This window comes from Triturus cristatus, chromosome 3_1, assembly GCF_964204655.1.
Source record: "Triturus cristatus chromosome 3_1, aTriCri1.1, whole genome shotgun sequence".
Taxonomy (NCBI): Eukaryota; Metazoa; Chordata; class Amphibia; order Caudata; family Salamandridae; genus Triturus; species Triturus cristatus.
In genome coordinates this window covers 1,062,114,978-1,062,133,555 of record NC_140583.1, presented here as the reverse complement: position 1 = coordinate 1,062,133,555, position 18,578 = coordinate 1,062,114,978, and the positions used below count along the sequence as shown (strand labels likewise).

General features: G+C 43.6%; 1 protein-coding gene across 1 annotated transcript in view; it reads right to left on the bottom strand.

The window, feature by feature from the left end:
- CXCR5 (C-X-C motif chemokine receptor 5) overlaps positions 1–17,885 on the bottom strand; it is a 34,585-nt gene extending 16,700 nt beyond the window's left edge. The window contains exon 1 of the mRNA XM_085645874.1: positions 17,758–17,885. Coding sequence (XP_085502000.1) covers positions 17,758–17,796 — 39 coding nt within the window. The 5' untranslated portion in view covers positions 17,797–17,885. The remainder of the gene's footprint in view (positions 1–17,757) is intronic.
- Between the last annotated feature and the right edge of the window lie 693 nt (positions 17,886–18,578).

Below are 18,578 nucleotides of genomic sequence, written 5' to 3'. Positions count from 1 at the left end.
TTCGGTATTTATGAATCGGTAACTAGTATGTAGGTAATTAATCGGTAATCATTACCGATTCGGTAAATATCGGTATTTATGAATCGGTATTTACCGAATCGGTAATAATGCATCCCTTCCCATTGATTCCTATGGGCCTGGAGGCCCATAGGAATGAATGGGAAGCCAGTTACTATTACCGATTCGGTAAATACCGAATCGGTAATAGGGGAGGCATTATCATGGGTGGCAGGGTGTCACATTGACACCCTGTTGCACCCCTGATTCGTGCATGTGTGCACATGTGGCGCACATACATGCCCTAAGGGCATGTATGTCTGCCACATGGCACTTCACAAATTGCACAAAAATGCTTTTTTAAAGGTATTCGTCATTTACCATCAACTTGTAGTTGGTGGTAAATAACGAATCCAGACACCAATTATGCACTCACTTGAGTGCCCCCTACATAGCATTTCTGGATTCGGTATTTACCGAATCGGTATTTTACCGATTTCTTAAAATTCCGAATCGGTAAATACCGAATCCAGAAATCAGCCACTTACATCTCAAGTGCCTCAATACCGGTCGGTAACGGGATATTTACTGAATTTCGGCCGTTACCGACCGGTATTTGGCTTCCTACATATGGCCCTTGGTGATTATAGCTAGCATATATTTGTTAAAAAGTTTGTTCCATGTTTCCCATTTCATGGCAAGGTCGCCAGGATTCTCCAAAAATAATTGTGTTTAATAGCAACTTTGCATTTTACGATATCCATGTGCAAAAGTAATGCAGAAGCAGATTGAGAGGGGTGGTATGATGTAGTTAAAGATTTATAGCGACACAAAAAGTTGAATTGCTTTTATGCCACTGCTTGAGGTCTTTGCCATGGCCCAGAGGACAGGTGTACTTCCCCCTGACATTTGGTTGGCCGGAATCCTGGTTATACCTAAACCCAGCCATCCACATGATCATTGCTTCTCATACCACCCCATCTCCCTCTTGAATACTGAGATTAAAATATTGGGCCTGATTCACAGAACTAACTTAAGACAAAATCCTAAACTTACTACCATTTTGGTATTCACAGAAGGCACTTACTCATTTTGGTATTCACAGAAGGCACTTACTCATCAATGAGTAAGTGCTGTCTGTGAATACCAAAATGAGGAAGTGCCTTCTGTGAATACCAAAATGAGTAAATGGTAGTACATTTATGATTTTGTCTTAAGTTAGTTCTGTGAATCGGACCCATCATTATTATAAGGGTGGGAAGCGCCCTCTCTGAAGTGTTCCTGGTACAAAGGGGGTCGAGGCACGGGTCACCCTTATTGTTTGCCCACGCAACTGTACTCGTCAAAGGAAGATTAAGGGTGATTAAACTGATCAGGGGTGTGTGGTAATTCAAACAGGATAGTGTTAATACTCTGATGACGTCCTCATATTCCTAGAAAATGGCAGGAGTCCAGTTATCGTGACTCTCCAAATCTTTGATATATTCTTGGGACTCTGTGGATTCCATATATTGCCCCCTTCCAGCTTTATAATGGGCCTCTGAACTACAAGTCTTAAGGGACGGCTTCAAATACCTCAGAGTCTACATGGCACCCATAAAGAACATGGGATACTGCCGCATATTTTATATGAACTACAGAATTATCCCTTTTCCTTGCTGAGTTTTTTCTTTCAGAAAGAAGACTCAACTCCTGCGGGACTTCCTGTGGAACCACCAAACTCAGAGGATAGCACTATCTAAACGTTATAAATCTACATATGACGATGGCATCGCAGTCCCAGACATTGCCTCTTACTACAGGGTGGTTTGATAACACGGATGACTCAGCATTTGCTTCAAAGAGCTAGGCAATGAACGAAACACCTCTCCCACATCTTCTTTATGGTTGAGCCCCCTCAGAGTTCCCTCCCTCTGGCCACAATGGCGGTACACACTGTATCACAAGATACTCACAGGGCGCGCGGGTGGTTGGGTGTCAGAGTAAAGAGACTCCTCTGTGGTTTGGGACTGCATTGCAACACATATCTGTGCTCCAGGGCTTCAAGTCTTGGGATACAATTGGTCTCTCCAAGCTAGGAGATGTCATGTCGGGCCTGATGTTAAAACCCTTTGCAGCGTTGTAGGCAGAATATTATCTACAGCATCAGCAGTCCTTTTGATATCTACAACTACGGCATGCTCTTACGCCATTTATAGCAGATCTAGTAGACTTACCGGACTATAGCCTAATAGAGTCCAAGATCCAACTTGTTTAAATGACTGTACTTAGGATTTCCTACGTATATCGTTCACTGGTGTTTAACTTGAAAGAAAAATGTATTTGACCAATAAGGGCAGCATGGGCTGAGGACTTAGGATTGCTGTCAGACAATAACTGGAGGGAGGCTCGATCATCTCCCCGAGAGGCAGAAATAGCCTCACAGTTTAGAGTCATCCAACTAAATTATGTACACACAGTCTACTTACTATACGTGGGACAGACTATGGAGAATAGGGGCGATAGCCGCACTAAACTCTCTGAGATGTGGGGCTCTGAGAGGGAAAATGTTACACACAGTCTAGGCATGTGAATGATTGCTTCCATTTTGGGAGGGGGTGCTTGTGTGCTTGGGGCGGGTGCTGGGATGGCGGTTACCCAGGGATACCAAACTTGCTCTCCTCCACATCACAACAGTCATTGACAGTGATAGATGTTGTGCAGCCTCCATGTGGTTGGGACAGGTTGTGGCCAAAAGGGACATTGCTAAACCATGGAAAAGTTTGGACTCTCTGCCCCTGGAAGGATGGAAACAACGGTCTGGAAATTGCCATTTATGTGGCCATAGGCTGTCCGCGAAGCATTACAAAACATGGGGCCAATGTTGCCATTACAGAGGGATTTTCCTTGAATGGCACGGAGACCCACTAGAAGATGAAATATGGACCTATGAAGGTACTACATCAGCTTGAACCTTGGGGGCAGATCCGGGGGGCGGGTGGGAGTGCATGGTGCCTCTGTCATGTGATTAGTAGGCTACTTGCGAAATGGAAACAGTGTTGTTTATTTGTGAAGCTCACTTATACTACTTCGGCCCTATTCCTAATTGATATGTCTGAATTCAAATCCATAAAAGTTTGGGTCACAAAATTGTTGACTGTGTCATCAAACCCAAGGATTCATTGCTAACAGCGAATCATGAAGAACCTTGTCCAAATTTTAGAGACCAAATGGCTTCAATTTTAGGGATTTGGGAGTACTATTTGCATCTTGGTCAACTGTTTTCCTCTTTAACTGTCTCAGTGAGGTTCCATATTGAAAATTCGATACCAAGTTTGAATAGACTGGGGACATGAGTCCTTCAGGACTCCTCTCCGTTCAAAGACAGCAGGTCCAGTCCTCTTCTTTTCTACCTCCGGTCCAGAGGTACTCTGAAGTGGGTGCCTAGAAATGCCACATTTATGCCTGGCACAAGCTAGTAGATAGGAATGACTCCTGGGCATGCCCTAACCAATGGGATAAAAGCTCCCAGGGCCAACCCTACCCACAATGAGGAGTTTCAGAAAGGTGAAAGTCTTTGGCTATGCTAAACTTGGGCTGGGTTGGATATGGGAAGTGTCCTATGGTAATCCCAGTGTCCACCCACATCTATCTAAAGTTAAAATCCAGTTTGAAGAAGCCACTATAACTCCAATAAACCCTTAGACAGAAGTCCAGTAGGACAAAAGTAGGGGTTTCCAGAAACCAACAGTAGGTACACAAGAATTGGAATATAGCATGGTACAACGCATGCTTTTACATTGCGTTCCACTACAACGCGGTCGTTACAACAACTGTGTTGTTAGAACGCGATACCTTTACAATGCAAGTCATTAGTTCGACTTGCTCTAGATGGCGCTCCAACCTTAGGAATAGTATAATGTACTATTCCAACTCCACCCTGCGCAACAGTAGGGAAGGTGTTGGAATAGTAAATCATACTATTCCTTAGGGTGGAGCGCCATCTAGAGCAAGTGGATCTAATAACTTGCGATTTAAAGGCATCGCGTTGTAACGTGGTCGTTGGTCGTTGTTACGATCGTGTTTTAAAGGTAACGTGATGTAACAACCGCGTTGTAAAGGCTGTTTCCCCAAGAAGTGCCTTGACATCATGTTTCCTTCCTTTCAAAGGCACCCTAAAGTGTTACATGTAAATAAAGAGAAGAAGTCTGGTAGTACAAAAGCAGTGTTTCCCGCACCCAAACAGTGGATACACAAGAATTGTCTTGACCTCCTATTTCCTTCCTTTCAAGTGTGCCTCAATGTGGTATATGTAAACCCAGCATAAGCAGCAAGCAGTCTTTGACATTAAAGCAGGATTCAACACTGTATTGTTAGAAAGGATGCTCACAACCCCCACCCTACTGCTGATCTCAAAGTAATCATCCCTGCCCATTCAGTTTGACCTTTCAATTTCAGTGAACTATTGCATAGCTCCTAAGAGGCATTTCTCACTATGTTCATACTTATTTAAATGCAAATTACTGCATATGAGAAGTAGGTGAGCAAATGCAAATTAGCCTCCAGGAACTTCCAGCAGGGAAAAGGTAATTTTCTAAAAGTTACTTTTCCTTATTATATATAAAAAAGCCAACTTCACCATTAATTGGATTGCTAATAACTATTAAAATAGTTGTTTGATTGTGTTCTAGCTAGTCCTTTTACCAAGACACAGCATTAAGATTTTAATCTGTACTCTTGTTTTCTATATATGACAGCTAGGCCAGCCACAGTGAAAAATTATGTTTTAGTGCTAGTCATTGTAACAACATGCAGACATTAAATGTTTCCATGTCTTACTTTTAAATAGAAAGCACCAGGCCTTGTGGACTCCAAGACATACATAGGAGTAACATATTAGAATTTAAAAGGGGGGTTTTGACCTGTCCAAAGATTTTATAGTTTATTTTGGCAGGTTGAATTGCAGTATTTACATTGCTATAATCAGGCTATGCGGATAGATCTGAAGCCACATTTTATACTGTCACTGTGGTAGATGGCACACTAGGTGCTGAAGTCTACTAATGACAACTCACAGGCCCTTGGTACACTTTGTTCCATACACTAGTGACTTATAGCTAAGTTAAAAGTACCAGTTAGGAGTATACTATTTTCATCATGTTGAAAGGAGGAGGACAAACACTTTACCACTGGTTAGCAGGGGTAGAGTGCGCACAGCTCTACAGTCAGAAAAAAACAGATAAAGAAAAATATGGGGTACCATCACAAAATATGATCATTTCTTACACTCATATAGTGAAAGAAATTGCTAAAACATTTGTTGACAGAGAGGATGGGGGTTGGTGCGGCTGTAGGATAGTGGTGAAGTTGGATAACCGTTCAAATTGACACATTGTGAGTGATTCATGTCAGAAGGAATTGGGTTTGTTAGATGTTTGGGTAGATAACACTTGTTCATTTATTCCATCTGAGGAAATTGTAGATGGAAACTCAGCGGGGAGTGGTGGTGATAATAATGTTGTTGCCGAGCGTCAAAATGAGTTTTTCATCAAAATCAATTAATGGGTTTTCTATGATTGTCTCAATGTAATGATTAACCTTCTGCTTTTGTAATAGTCTTTCTTAAGTTTTAGTTCTCCTAGCAGTTCTCTACTTTATTTGAGTACTATTTTACTTTTCAAGTGTATGAACGAAAGGATGTAGTTGCACGTGTTGCATCTATTTGTTGCTGGTGATAAATTTCTCTTAAGTCTTGCACTTTCTTTTGTCCCTCAAGCTGTCCATTGTCGTCTTATGGAGTCTGTATTCCATTTTTGAGTTCCTTATGTTGTCTCTGCTCCATGTCACTTAGATGTTTGATGATTTCAAGACTGCAGTCTTCAATTTTAGGATATTTTATGTTACCAGCATTTGTACGTGCACTTCTTTCTCCATAGAAGTGATACACTCTAATGGTAATGGGATTCTTACGGACCAGAACTGTCTATATTTGGAACTTTATCTCTTTGTTTCCTGCTCACTGTTCTTTGTGCTGTTCACCTTTTCCTTCAGCCTTGCATTTCCATTTGTGTAATTTGTGTCAGTTGATTTGTTCTTCCCCCTCACTCTTCATGTAATATGGCACTCTAGGGCACTCCATTTGCCCTATTTTAATGGCTATTTCTAGAGGCAGCCCTCCATTTCTGAGCTGATTTAATGGGGCCAAGGGGTTGGAGGAATAATCTGGGTTTAAACGTTGTGAGTAAAGTGGTGTATTATATGGTGTGGATGTGTGGCTTCACTGTGTAATACACTCACTGTAGCCTCTTAGGTCCGGTCAGGTTTGTTTGTAAACCTTAGTTCAACCATGGGTAGCTGTGACTTCGAGCAGTCCCGCTTAAACAATGGAACACGTGTAAAGGATTTAGAAGTACCAACACAACACAAAATAAATCTGACACCAATTTATAAAAATAGCTTATTTTAATGAATTTTTAGACATCAAAATAAACAAAATCGACCAAAGGGTTCCAAAAATAGATTTTTAGGTAAAACCTAAATCTCAGTTTTTAATTCAAAATGCAAACAAGCAATGGCAACTACTGTGGTTAGCAGAAACTTTGGAAACTTTATAAAAATGTTAAAGAGTTGTGTTAGGTACTTTGTCTGACTTTGGGCAGCCAACTCCGTTAGGGAGGAGATCAACGGGGCCAGTAAGTAGTAGTAGGACAGTTACCTTGTCACTAAAGCAGGTTCCAGGTTCAGACTGTATAGGTGAACTGCCATAGACTATAGTGGAGTGGTCCTGATGTAAGGGATAGAGGATGCTGTAGGATGCTGTTCAGTCAAGGGTGGGGCTACTCAGGCCACAGGGGTCAATGTCCCTCAAAGTCCTCATGGGTCCAACAAAAGTCCCGTTACTATAGGACTACTGGTCTCCAGTCACAGCAAAACAGGCAGTTCCCTTTGGGGAAGGCTAGTGTCCATCTTAGGCAACCAAACTGCACTCCAGCAGACACAGGTGCAACATTTGAGCAGTGCCATGGGTTTCTCCCTCAGTAGTAGTGCCTAAAAAGGGCAGTGAAGGAGCTGTACAAATATGCGCTGACACGCGTCAGGCTAACACGGTTATTGAACAAAAACAACATTCACGTCCGCACATTGCTGACAGGATGACGCAATTAAATGATGGAAAGGATCTTCTCTCACCTTGATTTAAATAAAGGTTATCATCAGTTAGAACTTGAAGAAGGTTGCAGGTACATTACAACCTTTTCTGGACTCCGTAGAACTGTGACATAAATGTTAAAGTGGAGTGCAATGAAATCTAGATTAGACTGTTGAGTTTGCAGTTACATGCAGACAAATTAAGACATGTAATACTAAGCTCCGTGTGTGGCGTAGTCAGTGGCGGGTACCCAGCCTGGGGATGTTGCTACATCTCCCACCTCTCTTACTCCCTAGTCTGTCTCTTTCTCGCCTGTCTCAATGTCACCTCCTTATATCTTTCTTTTTTTTCTCCCCAAGTCTCATTCAGCTGTTTTTTTCTAACCTGTCTCTTTTTATCACCACTTTCTTTCTCTCTCTGTCTCTCTCTCTTGCTATAAACTGTATAACCGCTGTCTCCTATTCAGCTCTGTTACTTTATCACCACTTTCTCAATTGTCTCCCATCTTTCACCTGTCCCTTACCCAGCTCTCCACTTCCCCACCTCTCACAGCTACCTTTCTAACCTGGCTCTTTACCAAGCCTCGCTCTCTCATACCTCTCTTCTCTTCTCCTTGAGCTATCTCTCTCATCATTGTCTCTATTACATCTCTCAAGTGTCTCCTCCACTACCTTCTGCCCCTCCTTCTCTCTGAACTGACTTTCTCACCATACTCCTGTCTCCCACTCTTCCTCAGCTCCCTATTTATTACTTATCTCTTAGCTGTCCATCTTTGAACTGGATTGTATGACAGAGGCATGCATGGATAAACAACACATGCCTCTACAAAGTAGCCTGAACAACAAAGGCGTCGAAAGAACACATTCCTTTACCACTCATGCCTTTACCAAGTAATTTCGTGGTAAATGCATGATTGGTAAAGGGATGGCTTTACCCTGTGTCCTAAGCCCTAAAACCCGGCCTCCTGCCCTATAAACAAGCCTGACCTCCCCCTGAGCCCCAAAAACTGCCTCCACCCCTAAAACTACCCTCAAAACGCGTCCCCAGCCCCACTTACCAGTCCGTGTCCTCTCCCGAGCCTTCCTCTTCCTGTGCCCGCCCATCCACAAATCTAGACCGCGTACTGCCTTAGCCATGCATGTGCATGGTTAAGGCATATGCATAGTTAAGGCAAGCGTGGTTATACTTGCGGGGAAACAGCACGAGTGTCTGCCCACATTGAAAAGGCTGTTTCCCCTGAGCTGTATTATTCTAATAGGTTTCACTTACCCTCTGCCTCTCCATGTGTCTATCAACACCTTTCTCGTTATCCCTTTTCTCACACCTGTCTCTCCCTCTCCATATCTTTTAACTATCACATCTCCTACACTATCATCCACTCTCACTCATGTTTCCCGCTCTTTGACTCTGAGTAGTCACCTCTCTATGTAGCTATCACCTATCGCTCTCACCTTACTCTCCTTCACCCACACCTTTCACCTCTATCAAATGTTGCTTTACTCCATTTCTCTCTGTCTCTATCTCACACACACAGACACACACACACACACATCTATTCTCTCTCCATCTCTCACCCGTCTCTCTGTAGTGTCCTTTTCCTGCTCTTCCTTTTATTATGTCCCCTTGCTGTACTTCTCTTGCCTGTATTTCTTGCTCCTTTCACATGGTCTGGGGCAGCAGAAAACAGAGATGCCTTTTTATTGGGGTCTGCACACAAGGTAGCCGAGGGCTCCAGAAGGTAAACAATACACATAAGAGACTTGTCTAACTAAGGTCTGTGACACTGAATTACCACCTCTGAAGCCTGGGGTCGCAAGGACAGTGCCACAGGGTGCAGCTGCAACCCCTTCCGACCCCTACATGATGTCCAGGATGGCCTGTGAGTCATGAATAGCTAGGTTATGCGTAGCTACCAAGGGCCAGAGTCCGCGGCTACTGTCAGTTACTGTGTAAATTGCCAGGTTCTGCCATGCTTTTGGAGCAGGGGGTGGCATGTTCACCAGGAACAGGGTTATTGCAGTAAAACTATCCTTACCATATCAGATATATACGTTAAAATATTGCTGACACTGTAACCAAACAAATGTGGCTGTCATCAATTTGTATTCAGTATCTGGACTTTCTAAAAGCTTTAAAGCTTTTTGTAGGACATGTACCGCTTCATCAAATCCCCCATTGCCTCCCACCTGGAGCGTTGAGCTCAGAGCCCGTATTTTCACTGCAGGGAACTGGCATTGGGCTGGTGAATAACTAAATAATGGGAGCAAACTGACTGGAAAATCACCCAACTGCACTTGCCAGCATCCTCTACTACTGCAAAAAGAACAGATAATGGACTGAATGCTGATAACATCAAACATTCACCCCCAGTCACAGATCTGAGTTAAATCCATCATTTGTTTCCATGCCATTCCAGTTTAGACACAGCCATATGCAAATCAGTCTACAGCCTTCTCCCCATGGGAACAGTCCAGCCCGTACTGTCAGGCCAGGTCCTCCTTGGACCAGAAACAAGCATCCTGGAACCGGTTTCATGGTATCCCCCCTCATCAGCCATGCTAGCTTGAATCTGGTGGTGTGGCGAGCACGGGACCCATGTCGGGGCATACCCTTCCCATTTAGGGCGACAAATGCAAAAAATCCAGATGATGGATGGAATGCTGAACAAATTAAACATTCACCCCCAGTCACAAATCTGGGTTAAATCCACTCCAGCAACAGTTCTTAACGTGTGGTTAGGTGACTCCTGGGAGTCCACAAACCCATTTGAGGGGGTGCGTGACTGCTTGGAAAATTAAATAATATTAACAGATTATTAAAGTGTAAATAAATAATGAAGCAAAATGTACGATTTAGTTTTTTTAACGTTCTGCAAATGTGAAGGAATTTGAAATTGGAGGCTAAAAATTAAGTTGGTATCCTCAGAAGGATTCGTGGGAGCTGTGCAAGTGCATCAAACAAAATATAGTATGACTAATAGGTGTCCTCAATTGACTATAGAACAGCTCCAACATTTATGAATTAAATATAATATTTAAATTAAGTGTGCATTTGTTTAAGGGATGCTTTTTCTACATTTGTGTGTATTGTTTTGCCGTTCAATCATCGAAATTGCTTAGGCCGGGGTCCCTGGATTCCAAATAATGACTGTGTGGAGGTCTCTGAATTCCAATAATGATTGAATGAGGTTCCACAGAAGTCAAAGTGTTAAGAAGCACTGCTCTACATTTTTCTCACCCTCGCCTCACCCCAAGGGAGAAGTAGCTGCATAGTATGTTTTCAGCAGCAACTAACACTGTTCTTTGTCTTCTGTATCTAGTCACATCTGACTATACAAGTTTTAAACATCCCTCCTACCTAAGCGCTCATTTCTAAATGCCTCTCTAACTTCAGCCCTGCAGCTATAAATACCTCTCTCCCCTCAAACCAGTTTATTATAAATACTTCTGACCCCACTAGTAATAAACACCTCCTTACCTCAGCCCAAATCTGTTTTGCTATAAAAAATTAGAATACCAAATGAGTATAGAAAAATAAGAAGAAAAGTACAAAAATGACTAACTGTAGAATAGATACACAATACATTTGAAAGTGTAATGAAACATGCTAGAGTTAGGATTGGGTGAGGAAGCCACTTAGGATTACAGTTAGGTAAGGGGTAGGTTAAAGTAACGTATGGGGGAACAACCTTTACAACGCATTTTTTACAACGCAAAATCCATTACAACGCATGACATTACAACGCATGACACTACAACGCATTTTTAAAAACTACCTTTACAACGCATTCCATTACAACGCATACTATCATTACAACGCATACCATTACAACGCATAATATTACACTACACTATCCAACACTTACCCTACTGTTGCACCCCCTGGAGTTAGAATAGTAATTTTTACCCCTATACTATCCAACACTTACTCTACTGTTGCACCCCCTGGAGTTAGAATAGTAATTTTTACCCCTATACTATCCAAAACTTACCCTACTGTTGCACCCCCTGGAGTTAGAATAGTAATTTTTACCCCTATACTATCCAACACTTACCCTACTGTTGCACCCCCTGGAGTTAGAATAGTAATTTTTACCCCTATACTATCCAACACTTACCCTACTGTTGCACCCCCTGGAGTTAGAATAGTAATTTTTACCCCTATACTATCCAACACTTACCCTACTGTTGCACCCCCTGGAGTTAGAATAGTCATTTTTACCCCTATACTATCCAACACTTACCCTACTGTTGCACCCCCTGGAGTTAGAATAGTAATTTTTACCCCTATACTATCCAACACTTACCCTACTGTTGCACCCCCTGGATTTAGAAAAGTAATTTTTACCCCTATACTATCTAATACTTACCTTAAATGCAATTTAATATTATGCGTTGTAATGGTATGCGTTGTAAAGGTAGTATGCGTTGTAATGGAAATGCGTTGTAAAGGTAGTTTTAAAAAATGCGTTGTAGTGTCATGCGTTGTAATGGAATGCGTTGTAATGGATTTAGCGTTGTAAAAAATGCGTTGTAAGTGCATGCGTTGTAAAAGTGTGCGTTGTAACGACATACATCCAACGTATGGTATGAGGGATGATGCAAGATAGGGTGTGCAGGTTAGGGTTAGGTTTTGGGTAACTGGGATGGAGTAATTATTGAGTTGGGTTAAAATTAGCGGGTGGGTTAAGGATAGAGTAAGAGATGCCCTAAGGAAATGCGTGAGGCACGGTGTTGTGGCTACAGTTGGAGAAAGATATAGTGCAGGGCCACTGGTATTATGCGGCAGGTGAGGTCCAACATCTGCGGCAGGGTTGACCATATTATGCAGCAAGAAAACGCAAACTATGTGGCAAAATGCGTCACATATTGTGAGAGCATTACTTTGTTATTTTGCCTTTTTTACTCATGGTAAGACTGTCTGGGCAAATATTTCACCTCATTAGTGCCTCTTTACCAACCAAATGCAGCAATATGCAACTGGAAAGATGACCATTCAACGCCCATTGCATGGGAACTTGTCACTCCATTTTTAGTAATATTTGATCCGTTTGAGCTAGAAACTATTTTTGGGGGTAAAATCTGCAGATTATGCAGCAGGTGATAGATTATGTGGCAAACGCAGCAAATCCTTAGTTATGTGGACAATGCAGAATTTTATTATCCCAGTGGTCCTGGGTTAGTGTTGTGATTGGAGCGAAGGAGTTCAATGTAAGCCAGATTCAGGAGCTGAGATAGTGCTGGAGTATTTCAAGGTGTAGCTATTGGTGGGAGGAATGGGGTAAGAAGAAAGGCGTGGCCCATGGGAGAAAGCGTCTTGGGTGGAGGGACAGAATGCCCCTCAACCCCTTGAAAATGACAGAAACAACTTGGTGTAAGAGAAAAAGGTTAATGATAATGAAGAAGCAACATGTGTTGGATTAAGCTGTAATGTATATGTATGCACACTTTGCAAACGTAGAGGTAAAAATTCTACTTTTTTTACTTTTACATTTTAGTATTTTTCTAGGCTTACATGTTAACCCCACTTTTGTTACTGCTACTTTCTTTAAAATTGACTTCTTTTCTCTTATGTGCATGTTTCAGTCTGTTTATTAGATAGTAATAGTCACACAGATGCATCAAAAATAACAATACCTCATCAAAATCAAGTTTGAGCGATGCAACGACTAACAAAGGAGATGGGTTTAAGGCCTCATAAGGTCTTAGGGAAAGGGGGCAGCTTCAAGGAGAAGATGCAATAGTTAACCAAACTGCTAGTCTCTCCTATTAGGAAGTATTTACCGATCTCTAGCCTGAACTCAAACCAAAGGACAACGCCACACCACAGAAAACAAAACACTGTGTGCCATATCCCCTTCCCCCTGTTAAAAGTGGCTAAATTCTGCTCCGTTTCGAGCGAACTTCGTTAAACGTAAAGCACTATTTATCACCCAATCGGCCCTACATGGAAAGAGGCCCCATTACTTTCAGAATTCTTTCTCATAGTATTTACCCCAACGGCCCCTTAGGTCATCTACTGCCCATTTAGCAACGATAGCTAAAATAAAGAAATCCAGATGGGGTGGCAGACGTTTAACGCATATAGTCAGTAAGCTATGGAATTATCCCCTTTTACCCTTAAGATTCCAACCTAGTCTTCAATTTTTTTCCCAGAGTTTTTTATAGCGCCAACATGACTTGAAGTTATCAGAGCGCTTTACATGAGCACCAGTTGCGTTACATAAGGACACGTTCCCTTTTTTAATTTGTTGGGCATGGGGAGATTACATGATTTGCCCAGAATAACAGGATGTTGAAAATGTATAAAGCGCGACAATCACCCGGGGGTATCTAGGATGTTGAGCGTCCTTGCTGAGACGCAACCCCGGTTCTCCAGATTTGAGGTGGACCGCCCGAGCCCTTAGGCCACATCCTCTACCTTGTTTTAGAAAGTCACAAAAAACTTGGTAGTTTCCACCGTCAGCAATTTAGTTTTTTTCTCCTTTCCTGCTGTTTCTGAGGATCCACTTCAGCCCTAATACACTTTGGTATAAGTGTGCTATATAAAATCTCATTCATTCATTCATCCATAGGCTAGTCCATTGTCTGCAAAACGTCTGACAGAGGCCACCTGGGTGAAGATGTACTGTGGCCCAGGGTAGTCCACCCTCGGCGCACTAGGCATTCAACTGATGCCACCACACCCCTCGCCGCCATTGTGCTATTTACTGCCAGGAGGACCTTCTTACAGGTCAACATCCCCGTCTGTGTTGTGGGAAGCAAAGCAGTCGAGACCCAGATTTACTATTGCCAGTGCTTTAAATGGGCAGGTACTCTCTGGCACTAAGTACAGGTACTTCGTTTATTTGGAAAGGATCATGGCGGCACTTCCCAGCACTGCTCCAAAGCTTTTAATGTGAGATTACCACTACATCTCAGCAGCAAACAGGTACTCTGTGACAAGGAGTCCCTGACTTCGATATCTCCAGTTCAAGCACTGACTATGCCTTTTTTGTTTGCAGCACGTAGGATCCATGTTCTTGGCTTAGCTTCTGCCAGGGTGAGCCTCACAGGGCTCCTTTGACTGCATTGTTTCCCCGAGATTCCTACAGCAGCCTGAGGATTTCCCTCACCAATGACCATACTTCATCCAACTCCACCTCAAGTAGTCCACTAGACACTGCACTCAGTTCCTCCTTCAGATGCTCAGATGGGATCCGCGCAGGTACCCCCAGCACCCTGAGGCGGGCCTCCAGCCACAAATATTCAGTCTAGAACTCCATCAGAGGCATTCCCTCTATTGCACTAGAAGTAAAGCCCTCCAAATCCCACACCACAGTGGACATGTCCTCGTGACCCCGGTGTTGCGGCTTCCTTGACGTTGTATCTTGCTTTCTCTCAATCCGCACCACTCTCGTAGCCATAGCCTCCAATGTATCCTCCATGAGCTCACTGCGCTTCCAGCGCACAGCCTTCTGCCCCATGTAGAAGCACATTGGTTTATCAAACTCAGCAACCAGGAATGAGCTGTGTCTTCTCACTCTGTCCGCCTCTCTGCGTCTTGTGATTTCCCTTTCACTACAAAGAAGTTCTCCCTGCATTGGCCTTTGTCCACCATTTCCACCAGGAGCAAAGGGTACAGGGAATCAAAAGTACTCAGAATGCAAAGAGCAGGTTGACTTCACTGCTAGTCCCGCAGGAGGTCATCGATTCACAGCATAAATGGGTCTAAGGCTCACTGCTATGACAAAGGTACCACCATCCAGTGTCAATCTCCCCGGAGACCATGAGCCCGTGTTCTTCTTCATCGGCTCTCTGGGGACCTTCTCTTCTCCCCAGCCATCTCCCTGGGTGCCACACACCAGGCCACATCCTGTCAGAGTTGTTTGTCTTGCACACACGGATTAAGATAGCTCTTTCGGTTGCTCACCATCAGCCAAGCCTGTTAGGTACTTCAAGCCACATTTCTCTCTTGGGTACTCATTAAGACCCATTTTTCCAAGATTTCGTATCGGGTTGCGTCACTTTTAAAAATACTTTTTTGCCGTTTACTAAGCCACACAAAGCCACTTTGCGTATCTTTCCATGTAAATACAAAGTAACGCAAGGCAGCACATAGGGCTGCTTTCCACTTTGTATCGGGAGCGCGTTCCATCTGTGGACCTTGGGTGTTACCATGCATCCACAAATGGAGTTCGACGGAATTCTGGAGAAATTCAGGTGAGTAAACCTAGGATTTCACCAAAAAAACCTAAGCTTACCTGAAGCAAGCATAACAAGGAGAAATACCTTTATTTCGCCTCGTTACTTCCTCTTTCTATGCGTGCTCCATTCTGCAGCATGCATAGAAATAGGAAATTGCTGCTAAGGATAGTTTTTGTGCAGTAAGGTATCCCTTCATGCACGAAAACACTCTGCCTGTAATGCAGATTGCAGACACCTATGCACCATGGTGCAAGGGTGCTTTCATTGGCGCTAGGCAGCACATTGTGCACCAGCTCTAGGAGACAGAAGAAAAGCACCATATCTTAGTAGATCTGGCGCTTCTGCTGTCTCTCTTTCACGACATGCAGCACTGTAACATTGCTTGCTGCCTTACTTTGCGTGAAATGAACGTAAATTCGCCCCTCAGCCTGTATAGTGACTAGTGACATGGTCAGAAATTGATCTGATATCAGCAAAGTCATACATATCTGCCCGGCACTCACACATTCAGATGTGTCACACACGTCCAACTGCTACTCAAAGTCAGCGATTCATGTATGGTATTTATAAAATCAGAGAGGTCTGCCTGGCACGTAGAAAGTTAGGGATGTCTGTCTGGTGCTCATAATCAGAAGGGACTGACTGCTACTAACGCTTCTCTGAAACTCACAATGAGAGGTGCCTGTCGCTCTAAGCCAGACATGTCCTGTCCTATGACGTACAAAGCCACAAATGCTTGTCTAGTGATAACTGAGATGCTTGTCTGGTGCTCCCAAAGCCCCAGCCATGTTACTTAGAAAGTGTCAGATATCTGCCCAAGACTAACTATCAGAGATGCATGTCTTATATTCAGATCACAAAGTCAAAAATCTTTACATGGTGTTCGACAGAGATGCCATTCCTGTACTCACACAGTCAAGTGTCTTGTACTCCCATTCAAAGATGATCTGTCTCATACTGCCATTCAGAGATGTCCATTTTTTATCCAGAGAATCAGGTAGCTGTCAGTTACTGGCAAGTACAGAGGTATATATCTGGTACTTTTACAGTCAGAGATGTATACTTGGAACTCACAATCTGAGATGCCTGGTACTCACATACTCAGACATCCAGAGATGCCTGGTACTCACATACTCAGACATTCAGAGATGCCTGGTACTCACATACTCAGACATTCAGAGATGCCTGGTACTCACATACTCAGACAGCCAGACATGCCTACTACTCACATACTCAGCCAGCCAGAGATGCCTGGTACTCACATACTCAGACATCCAGAGATACCTGGTACTCACATACTCAGACATTCAGCGATGCCTGCTACTCACATACTCAGACATTCAGAGATGCCTGCTACTCACATACTCAGGCAGTCAGAGATGCCTGGTACTCACATACTCAGACATTCAGAGATCCCTACTACTCACATAGTCAGACATTCAGAGATGCCTGGTACTCACAAACTCAGACAGTCAGAGATGCCTGTCACTAGCGCAGTCAGACACACGTATCCAGAGAAGTCTGATAATTGCTTAGTCAAAGGTGCAGGTCTGGTAGTCGCCTAGTTAGAGATGCCTGGTACTCACACAGTGAGAGATTCTTGGTACTCCGAGAGTCAGATGTCAGCTACTCACACAGTCAGAAGCATTCTTGGTACTCACGCAGTCAGAGGTGTCTTGTACATCAACAGTCTGACGTGAATATGTGTTACTCACAGTCAGAAATGCGTAGTACTCACAATCAAAGATGCATGGCTGCTACTCCCAAAGTCAGATACGTTTTGTACATCAACATTTCTGAGGCAAATATTTTGCACTCACAATCCGAGAAGCTTAGTACTCACAGTCAGAGATACATGTTTGATATTCCCACGGTCAGAGATGTATTAGTTCTCACACAGTCAGAGATGTTCTGTAAGTCCACAGTCTGACCATGCATGTTTGGTACTCAGAGGCAGAGATGCATGTTTGGTTCTCTCACAGAGATGTCAGGTACTCACACAGCCCCGGACGCATGCTTAGTACTCACAGTCTGAGATGCATGTGTGATATCTCCACAGTCAGAGATGCATTAGTTCTCACACAGTCAGAGATGTATTAGTTCTCACACAGTCTGAGATGTTCTGTAAGTCCACAGTCTGACATGCATGTTTGGTACTCAGAGGCAGAGATGCATGTTTGGTTCTCTCACAGATATGTCAGGTACTCACACAGCCCCAGACGCATGCTTAGTACTCACAGTCTGAGATGCATGTGTGATATCTCCACAATCAGAGATGCATTAGTTCTCACACAGTCAGATATGTATTAGTTCTCACACAGTCAGAGATGTTCTGTAAGACCACAGTCTGACATGCATATTTGGTACTCAGAGGCAGAGATGCATGTTTGGTACTCTCACAGAGATGTCAGGTACTCACACAGCCCCAGACCCATGCTTAGTACTCACAAAGTCAGTGAAATCCTGACTCTCATTGAGGACCTCCATGACGGTGGCGGCGGTGTCCTTGGGGGATGCTCTGGTGTCCTGTGATGAGCACTGAGGCTGAGGGCTTTTGGTCCTCAGGTCTGAGAGACTCTTCCTTACACAGGGTAAAAGAGGAACTGAGCCCTGTGCTGCTCACTGGTGCAGACAGCCACCCTTCAGCCACGCCCACGCATGGTGTCTATGGTGGCCCCAGTGGGATTGACAATGAAGGCTGATGACAGACCCCAGACAATGGACAGAAACGCAATTGAGTGTGTTGTGGCCTTTGCCGGATAACATAACAGGTGTATTTGTAAAGAGCACAATTACCCGTAGGTGTCCTGGAGCTGAATAACAGATGTTTATTGTTACCCAACTCAACGGTACTCATTTTATCGACCTCAGATGGATGAAAGGCTGAGTGGACCCGCTGGAATTTGAACCTGTGACCATGAGGTCGAACACAGGGCTCTGCAGTGGCTGCTTTAGACCACCGAGCCACCAGACCCGGATATCCAAATATATTCACTGGGACTGTTGGGCAGTCAAGACACTGTTTGCCCATGTTTCTGACTGCTGCAACAGCTGGCAGTAAAAATGCAGTGGTACAAACGTTGAGACATAAATGTGCTTCACTACTAGTTTACCGTTGTACAGTTGTTGATGAAAACTTTATTAAAATGCCAAATGCAAAAACAACAATTGATGGACAGAATGCAGAACAATGTCATACATTCACCCCAGTACAGAGATCTGGGCCTAAATCCATCGTTTTTTTGCTCACCATGCCGTTCCAGTTTGAA